Source organism: Etheostoma spectabile, chromosome 2, assembly GCF_008692095.1.
Source record: "Etheostoma spectabile isolate EspeVRDwgs_2016 chromosome 2, UIUC_Espe_1.0, whole genome shotgun sequence".
Lineage (NCBI taxonomy): Eukaryota > Metazoa > Chordata > Actinopteri > Perciformes > Percidae > Etheostoma > Etheostoma spectabile.
In genome coordinates this window covers 8134886-8145089 of record NC_045734.1, presented here as the reverse complement: position 1 = coordinate 8145089, position 10204 = coordinate 8134886, and the positions used below count along the sequence as shown (strand labels likewise).

At 40.2% G+C, this 10204-nt stretch overlaps 1 protein-coding gene across 1 annotated transcript in view; it reads left to right on the top strand.

The window, feature by feature from the left end:
* anxa5b (annexin A5b) overlaps nucleotides 1-9556 on the top strand; it is a gene marked incomplete at its 5' end in the record, with an annotated part of 10429 nt that extends 873 nt beyond the window's left edge. Inside the window, 12 exon segments of the mRNA XM_032540422.1 lie at nucleotides 70-112; nucleotides 3583-3667; nucleotides 4029-4123; nucleotides 5019-5132; nucleotides 5486-5576; nucleotides 5994-6073; nucleotides 6732-6782; nucleotides 8033-8126; nucleotides 8220-8315; nucleotides 8423-8481; nucleotides 8801-8923; nucleotides 9111-9556. Coding sequence (XP_032396313.1) covers nucleotides 110-112; nucleotides 3583-3667; nucleotides 4029-4123; nucleotides 5019-5132; nucleotides 5486-5576; nucleotides 5994-6073; nucleotides 6732-6782; nucleotides 8033-8126; nucleotides 8220-8315; nucleotides 8423-8481; nucleotides 8801-8923; nucleotides 9111-9173 — 954 coding nt within the window. The 3' untranslated portion in view covers nucleotides 9174-9556.
* Between the last annotated feature and the right edge of the window lie 648 nt (nucleotides 9557-10204).

Here is a 10204-nt window from a genome sequence, read left to right as displayed (position 1 = left end):
GAGAGAGAGAGAGAGAGTTTGGTATTTGCGATGTCTCGTTGCTAAACAGCGTTTTCCTCTTTCCAACAGATCTTCTTCCGCACACATTCTCACATCCAAGACTGACAAAATGGTGAGTCATCATACCTTCGTTTTAAGCAATCAATTTAAAGAAACACGGCACATTTTTTTTTAACGGATGATTAAAATAAAGAATCTTTGCAGAAATCCGTTATTTATGCAAATAGCCTAGGCTATATGACTCATAAAGTTGATACCCTCTTACTCCAAGTCAACGCCCACTTTTCTCCACATTATAAGGGTTATCTTCTGTAAATGTAGAAGATGTGGCAGTATAAAGATAAAGAAAACTATGAGCTTTGCAACCATTTACAGTACTATGTACACTTCAATGTGGAACTTGTTGCTTTAATTAAGGGTATTTTTTAAGTTATCTAATGGACAATTTAACTGAGAAAACTTTGTTAATGCCTTTTGGAGGTTTTATTTGGGGAAGTTTGTTGTATGACTCATAAGCTCCATTCGGGTGGGCCTGTGTCTCCACCTCTCAGTGTTTAATACACCCATTTCCACGTCTAGCCAGAGTTTACAGCCAACCTCCCCCTCTTAAAGGGGAATGAATCAGTTCTCTTTTTCTTTGGTGGAGTTTTATGTTACCATAAAAATGTAATCATATTCATGATAATCAGTTGTGATGATGCAACACTGCACAGAGTTCAGTCTGGGGCAATAAACCAAACTTCTCTTTGCTGCGAAAGGCCGTTTTAATGTGTCTTCCTTAGACATCTAAGGACATCATCAATTTTAAGGATGAGGATGAGACTGATGATGATATTCTGCGCCTTTCTGTTTGTCAGCAACTGCGGTAAAAATGACCAAAAGCAACAATAAATTGATTCTACAAGTACAGACAAGTATATGTGTACCCACAGCATGATTGACAGCATTTCTCTGTATCATGAACCTTGTTGAACTATGCAAAACAATACGTGAGCCACACCTTTGCACTGAATGGCATGCTCACAGGCACTGAAGTTAGTCCCACATACTGTACACCATCCTTGAAGTGCAAAAACGCCTTTTCAAAAGGTGCTTGTGTGTGTGTGTGTGTGTGTGTGTGTGTGTATGTATGTATGTATGTATGTATATTTAAGTCTTCAGTAGAAAAGTAGGAGCTTTTTAGCCTCCCCAACCCAAGATGATTTTTTATATTTTTACTCTATTTATCCAGGTAAGTTGATTAAAAACGACTTCTCATTTGCAATAACGACCTGTCACATTTACACAGTTACACATTCATACCTGGAAGCTGCTCAGTACAACCACAGTCTGGCCTGCTGGCCACTGAGCAGCTCCACCGGAGCGGTTGGGGTTAAGGGCCTTGCTCAAAGGCACCTCAGTGGTGGGGATGACGGAGGGACAAGTACTGCTCTTTCACTTTCCCCGGCCAGATGTTATCCCGTCGGTCTGGGGATTAACCTCTAGGCCACCACTGCTTTTAAAGATACCTGAAATTCTGTAAAATGTTCTTTTTTCAATGTTTTTCCAAATATAATTAATCCAGCCATTATGGTTTTCATGCAATTAAAAACAGCTATATTTCACAGAGCTTCTCTACCCAATCCTTCTGATTCTTACTTTCTCAGAAACAGTCAACTGTTCATATTCATTTAAACATTTAAAGATTCCCTACATGACATTGAAAGACGTAAAAATACTCTCCTATGGATAACAAACTGTGTCTGATACAGTTTTTCCACAAAAACTACATAAGCCACCTTTAGCATACATCTACTTCTTCCTGGTTGAAATATTCTGAATCTCCAAGTCTGCAAAACTTTAACTGCAAGATGTTTAGTACTTTACTGAAAGTCCATCGTCAGTGTTTGTATTTTGTATTTTTCTTGGCCTGTAAATTGTCAAAGTTAAGGACAGTTGAGTCTAAAAAATATTAGCATCCACTTTTTATGTAACTTTAATGTTTAAGAATGTAAACTACACTTTGAATTCCCAAATAAAGGATACAGGGAGCGTCACCTTTTGCGTCCTCAGGAGTAGCCGGCTAGTTGCAGCTTTGCTTGGAGAGCCACGAACATGGAAGGGAAGTAAGAAACTGTTGAGAGACAAATTTGTCAGTTAAGACAATTATAGAATAACGCCAGCCTTATTCTTCAGTCTCTGAATATAGACAGTAGTAATGCAGTTAGCAGTAAAAGCATAAGATGGCAATATAGGACTTTTCTCAGTAAAAGCCTGGCTGAATGTATTGTGGATTGTTTGGTGTTACTGTATTTGCTTTAAAGCAGAGAGAGCAGTTGTGACAGCCTCTGTTTAAACAGTGTAGAGGGTCAACATACTTTCATCAGCTGCCCCCAGCCTCGGGCCATGTCTGAGCTTGCTTCATATCACCAAATTAATACTCGCTAGGAGTGAAATCTGCTAAAACATTCCAGTGGAAATGGTCTGCGTTGTGTTGCCGTTTCTGAATATTTCCGTGTTTAGCCGTTTGTCCTTGCAGCCATCTGTACGTTGATTAGATTTTAGTTTAGCTTGTGGTGCAGAGCGTGTTTATGCGGATGGATTCTTCTGGATTGGTTCCTGCATGCAGAAAAAGATCCTGGTTGTTTAACAGCGGCTTGTTTTTTTGGATGGACCGCTTTTTTTTTCTCTCTAGATTTTCAGGGTCAGAATACCAGAGACATTCCCGTGGTTTTCCTCTCCCCTCCTGAACCACTTGACTATATTATTGCTAATGTGTCACAGTTTTAGGGAGTGTCTGGAATGAGTACAGTATTGTTACAGAAAGAAGCCTTTTTACTAAAATCAATCTTATAGTTAATGTTTTTCAGCCTTATTACATTCGTACTGTCCTCAGTATTGATCCGTCTGTATACATGAATGTAAAGATTCTGTGTTCTGTAATTATTAATTGGGAGATAGGGAAAAGTAATGGCATTATGCATATGAGGAATATGATACATATTGATTAATAATGGTCTGCAATGTCATAGCATTTACTTCATCTGATAAGAAGCCATAGACAGACAAATATGTTCTTCTTATACTGAATGTACGTTTCTCTAAGTAACCACTTAATTATATATATATATATATATATATATATATATATATATATATATATATATATATATATATATATATATATACTGTATATATATATTATATCTTTCTCATTAAGTAATATGAAGTGTAAATTGTATTTTCTGGGATGTTTGGAAGGTTTAAGCTTGCTGAGGTTACCAACAAGGCAAAGGTCAACAACGATGGCTAAAGATTGTGATCTGTGCCCAAAACACACTTCAATAAGGTGCGCATATAGTTGTTAGGTTCTGGCACGGCTTTATGCTAAACGTTGTCAGTGTTTTACGGGTTCTGTCATATTGTATTATCTTTGTGTTGCATTTGAAAAAATACATTTCAATGTATTTAGAAATGCAGTACAGAATTCGAGAGAAGTACGGGCTGTCCTACGAAAAGGAATTTTTAGAAAAGAAAATACATATGCTTTTTGGAAAACCTACATCAGAATGAATCCTCCTGTCTATTTCTTCCATGTTGCAGGCCAGCAGAGGAACTGTAAAAGCCAGTTTGAACTTCAATGCCACTACAGATGCTGAGGTCCTGTACAAGGCCATGAAAGGGCTGGGTAAGACGCTTGTGTGTATGCACATCCGCTATCAGCACAGTGTAATGTGATACGTTAAAGGTGTGTCAGTCAGAAGTACAACTCCAACAGACCAATGAGAGAGTGTTTAATGGGGATTTCCTCCCTGAACATTAAGTAGAGTAATCCGTGTTGTCTGTGCGCAGACAGCAGTGAGTCATAAACACACGAGCAGAGATATGAGTCACTTTGAGAAAAAACATCTGCTGACCTCATCTGGAGGCTGTAATTATATGGGGGGAATAATTGTAATCAAGAGTCTACCTCGACAGAGCATGCTCATTGTTATGTAATCTGTTTGTCTTACTGCTTGGCTGAGTAACCATGGTGCTTGTTGCTGTAGGGACCGATGAGGCTGCCATCTTGCAGCTGTTGGTAGCTCGCAGCAACGCCCAGAGGCAGCAGATCAAGACTGCCTACAAAACTCTGTTTGGAAAGGTTGGACGGACATGAAAGCTGTTAAACTACATTCTCACATTACATTCATTTACAAGAGCTCAAACTTTCAAAAAGGCCTCAGCAAGCTTTAAGAGGACGACTGTGTGTTTTAAAGGCAAAATGTTTATACCAGTTCTGAATTGGAAACAGTAGACTTGACTGCTTTGAGTCTTTATGCTAAGCTAAGCTAACTGGCTCCAGCTTCATATTTATAGTACAGACATGAGAAGAATATGCCTTTACTAGCCTGAGAGGGGGGTATCAATCTTCTCATCTATCTCTCAGCAAGAAAGCAAATAAGCAGAAAACTCAGATTGGACAGTCTAGCTAGCTGTCTGGATTTACCCTGCAGAGATCTAAAGAGCAGTTAACCATAGTCCTCAGAAATCAGCTGGAGTTTAACATCACAACACAAAGAAAGTTGAAGGAAACGGACAAAAAAGGGACATCCGGCAGAATTTGCGGCACCTGAACAATCTCGGAAATGAAATGTCGTCGACATAGACCAGCCGTTGCTTAGTTAACTATTTAAGATGAACAGGGGCCTGCGATCTAGTCCCAATCCAAATCATGCCTAAATTCCACCTCTACACACCTGGCCGATGACTACGTAAAATCTGATGTCTGAAGTGGGTTTCAGAGGCTGTCGGATGATCCGTCATTCTCTGTGTTTGAAGCATACTGAGGCCTTTAAACCCAATGACCACATACAAAATCAAAGTAGAAATCATTAGCAGAAAATCCATACACGTACATATGACACAACAGGATTACACATTAGCCGTAACAAAACAATCCAGCTACACCCAACACCCACAAAATCCTACACTGTAGCGTTACACTGCAGCCACACACAGGAGTTAAGTGAAATATGCTTCATGATGTATCTTCACAGGATCTGGTAGATGACCTAAAGAGAGAGCTGACTGGCAAATTTGAGACCCTGATAGTGAGTCTGATGAGCCCACCCCTCGCTTACGATGTGAAATTGATCCACAACGCCATCAAGGTAAGTGCTGCTGATGCCGGATAAAACCCCAACAAAGACTTATGCGCTGTAGATGGAGAGTTTATTTTTTTTAAAGATTATTTTTAGGGCATTTTTAGGCTTTTAGTGACAGGACAGCTGAAGAGATGAAAGGGGAAAGAGAAGGGGAAAGACATGCAGCAAAGGGCTGCAGGTCAGAGTCGAACCCTGGCCTGCCGCGTCGAGGAGTAAACCTCTATATATGGGCGCTTGCTCTACTAACTGAGCTATCCGGGCGCCCTAGATGGAGAGTTTCTGAGTAGAGACATACAGACTTAGCAGTCAGAGCACTCAAATATCCTTTCATCACACGTTTTCCCCTCATTGACCAATAGGGGGCAGGAACCAATGAGAAGGTGCTGGTGGAGGTCCTCGCCTCCAGAACACCTCTACAAGTGAAGGACATCGTCACTGCCTATAGACAAGGTAACACACACACACACACACACACACACACACACACACACACACACACACACACAAAACACACACACACACACACACACACACACACACACACACACACACACACACGTTGGGGTTAAATGCAAATAGACCGTATTATATATTTATTGGTTACATTATTCCGCTGTATTTGTGTGTGTATAAATAGTGAAACTATATTTTTTACAGCCTAAATCAGTATCACTAGAGTTGAGTCTAATTTTTTCATGTATTTTGACATTCTGGCAACTTTATACTTTGTTAAACTGACAAAATGATAAATGAGATTTAAAGCTGAGTTTGTGTTGATGGACAGTCGTTTCCAAAACGTGTGACAAAACCACAGGAAACCTTTTTAAAGATCAGGGCTAAAATATAATAATAATGTTTGTACTTCAGAATATGATGCCGTCTTGGAGGAGGACATATCCGGTGACACTTCAGGTCACTTCAAGAGACTTCTGGTTATTCTGCTCCAGGTAACTCTCCTCTCCATTTCCTTTTCCTTCCTTGTTTCCTCTGCTATCCTCTTCTCTATCCTTGTCTCCTCTTGTCATTTTCATTGTCTCCTCCAGGCGATTCTAGGATCAGATCTTTAGGGGGCTTAGCCCCTAATGAGAATAGGCTCATTCGAGTAAAGTCTCACGAGATCATGGTGGCCGCAGGTTTGAGACAGTGCAGTTACTTATCACCGAATGCAAGACCCAGGCGGAGCCAGAGCATGCTGGGAAATGACTGCCTCCCATTTGACACAGACGCAGTTCATCTTAAACCAGCCTAATGTGACACAGATACAGTGCAATGCAAAACCACCTCTGATTGGCCACTAAGTTTCTGTTAATCCTTTCCTTGACGGGGTTACAGGTGCATAGCGTTGGTGACAGCAACACAGGATATTAAACCCGTTTCAAGCCCTTTCAACCTGTAATTTTTTCCCCACACAAATGACAGATGAAATGTAGGGCTTGAACCCCCTAAAACGAGTCTAAAACCGCCAAGACTCTCCTCTCTACTCCAGTCCTTCATTGTTGCTCTTTTCTCTGTTCTTCTCTCCTATATTTTTGTGTCCTCTTCTTTCTTCTTCTTTCCTCTCCTCCCTTCTTGTCTCCTTTCTAACAGAAACATTTTGTCTCTCAGGCAAACAGGCAGACAGGGATCCAGCAGGAAACCATAGATGCTGACGCTCAGGTGAGTCAGTTGTTTTGTTCCTGATCAGTAAATGTTTCTGCTCTTCCCCGTCAATGGTGTCAGTGTTTTCCTGTCTGAGGGTATAACTGTCACATGAGATTGTGGATAGGATCTAAATGCTGGTCTTTGAGGCATGTGTGTGTTTTGGAGGGTGAGGTGGCAGATATGTAGCCTGGTCCTACCAGAGACTCGTACTATTTATTTGTACAGAGGGTCTGGCCTCTCTCCATTGATAAGGGTTAACTTCCGAACCCCGTGGGGAGGAGGGCCACAACATCATGGCCGCCAACAAATCTCAGCAAAGATTGTTCTTGCTGAGATTTTTCTGGATATTCGGCAGCGTTGCCACAACGGACCGAAAGGCTTCACTCACATCTTTCTCCACCACTATTACGGAAATACAACTCACTCTAGCGCACAACTTCATCCTCATCGTTCTCAGCCACTCACTCTGTTCGCTGATTGGACCGCCAAAAATTTGGTCGAGGAAACCCAAGACTATACCACGAACCCGGACAGAGTACTGAAGCAAAATTAAAATTGAGTGGAAGTACATAGGAGAGCGGAGCCGGGCTAGCAGATATGAGCACAGGAAAATGATGTTATGATGCCTTATAGTGGAGGAAGAGAGTAAAAATCCCCTTGAAATGTCTTGGTTTAATATAAAAGAAATTACAAAAATACTGTGAAGGAGTACCGTAATGTTTTCAGATTTTTAATGTTTTCGATGTCTCATTCTTTTTATCGTATGATATGTTGTTTTACTCTTGGTTTTGGATGTGAAGCACTTTGGATACCTGCTGGTTACTGTAAAGTCCTATATAAATAAATGTTGATTAATTGATTGATTGATGGATGGGATAGATAAGCTATTTTCTTTTAAAGCTTGCTGCCACTCTGCTGAATGTTTTCTGATCTAGGACAGCCTCTGTGTTAAAATACTCCATCCCTAGTACTGAGAGACTTTGTTGTAACCAGTTGCAGTTTCTATCAATAGCATTGCCGATAGATTCTCTCTGATCTGTTATACTACTAACTCAAGCGAGGCTCGAAGAGGACTTAATCTGTTCAACTCTTTGCCTTTTTTAGCACATAAGTAAAAAGTACAATATTTCCCACTGAAACTAAGTGTAAAGTAGCATAACATGGAACACTTAAAATTCTACTCAAGTACAATACTTAGGTAAATGTACTGTTTTTGAAGGACACGCAATATGTGTTATGTGTACTGTTTGTCCCTGTGGTCACAGGCCCTCTTCAAGGCAGGAGAGCAGAAGTTTGGCACTGATGAACAATCGTTTGTCACCATCCTGGGAAACCGGAGTGCAGAACATCTTAGGAAAGGTTTGTCTGTGTGGCAATTAGAAAGCCTCTGTAATTGGTTTGCGGTCTCCCATGTTATCCATTCTAGACTAATTATGAACCTATGTGTTTCAGTATTTGCTGCATACATGAAGTTGTCTGGATTCGAGATCGAGGAGAGCATTAATAGGGAAACATCTGGCGCCCTGAAAGCTCTGCTTCTGGCTGTCGGTACGAAACTACTGCAAGCTGGTTCTGTTGTCAGCTTCTTGAGTGGTGGGGACTTTGTAAGAATAATAATGACATCTTTTTGTCTTTTTGGTTTTCCTTTTTTAAAGTGAAGTGTGCCAGGAGTGTTCCGGCCTATTTTGCGGAGACTCTGTACTATGCAATAAAGGTAAGACAACAAAGGTGTATGAAACGGACAACCACGTATAATCAATGCTAGGTTTAACCACCATAAAATCAGTAATTACACATTATAATGGCAGCAAAATGCAATCCAATGCTGCTAAAAAAAAAGTCCTAATCTACGTCGCTTTTGGGGCTTTTAATTCTGACTTTTTAAACTCATGATTATTGTTGTGTATTTTCATGCAGATCTGGATTCAGATGCACATTAGCTGTTAATATTTACAGAAGCTTGGGCTGTCAGATAATTTGAGACATTTATGAGGCATACCATCATTGTGTGTTCATGTGTTTGTTGGGTGCAGGGTGCAGGAACAGATGACGACACCCTAATCAGAGTGATGGTGAGTCGCAGTGAGGTGGACTTGTTGGACATCAGAACTGAATTCAGGAGGATGTTTGCCTGCTCTCTGTTCTCCATGATCAAGGTACACACACACACACACACACACACACACAAACAACACAAACCAAACAACACACACCACACACCCACACACACACACACACACACACCACACCCACCACACACACACACACACACACACACACACACACACACACACACACACACACACCAAAGCTTCTTAAATTCTGCATGTGTTTGTGTTACAGGGAGACACCGGCGGCGACTACCAGAAGGCCTTACTGTTGCTCTGTGGTGGAGATGATGCGTAACCCTGGTAACAAGCAATAAACCAGGAAGCACACCTTAAGTGCCTTGTCTCCAAGTTGGTCTTTTTTGTGGGCCGTCAGCTCACCAAAACAAGAAGCTAACACAAAGTCAAAATTCATCACAACAAACATACTTGTGTGTAAGAGACGGCCCAATCAGGTCTTTTTAAACTATGTCTCCAAATAATGTCTTTGAAAGGTAGCTAACATTTTATTCCTGTCTACATTAATTATTGCAGCTTTTTGTCTAATACCCTTCAATATGACTAATATAATGTTATTCATTTGTAATGCAAAAATATCAGACTACACTTGTTTTGTTTGCACTTTGCATGGAAGCAACAATATATGCAATAATAAAGATTCAACTGATGAAGTATAATGGATTTTATTTTTTTGTGTCTTCTGTGTCTCGTAATTGATCCTGTCCTGCTGCAGTACAAGTACCTGTTTTATAAGTACCTGTTTAACCCTCATGTTGTCCTCGGGTCAAATTTGACCCATTTTCATTTTTGTCGTGAAGAAAAAAATGGGCCTTGGAAATAAACTGAAAATGTCAACATTAAATTATTAAATACATTTGGAAAAAACAAAAAAAGCACCCACAACATTGAAAAAGTGACAAAAAATGTCAGAAAAACACGACAATAGTCTTGACAAAAACAACTTTTTTTCGTGGTTGACGGGAGGACAACACAAGGGCTAATTTCTGTTGAGCATGCGCTGGCCTTTCATAGCCACATGAGGGAGGTAGAGCAGCGTTACATCACCTTGACAACACCCAAGTCATCACTGCTAGTAAACTGTCAGAAAGTACTTTTGTCAACTGTAGACTATTTGTAATTGTGCAACTTCTCCCTACATATTTAATATAATGTAATTTTTATTCCAATACATTTATTTGACAGCTACAGCAGCTGTTTACTTTGCAAACTGACATACAAAACATATGATCAGTTCATAAAGGACAGATTAAAGTTTCCTATAAGATATAAAGTACAACAAGCAACTCCACTTGGCTACAATGTTGAAAT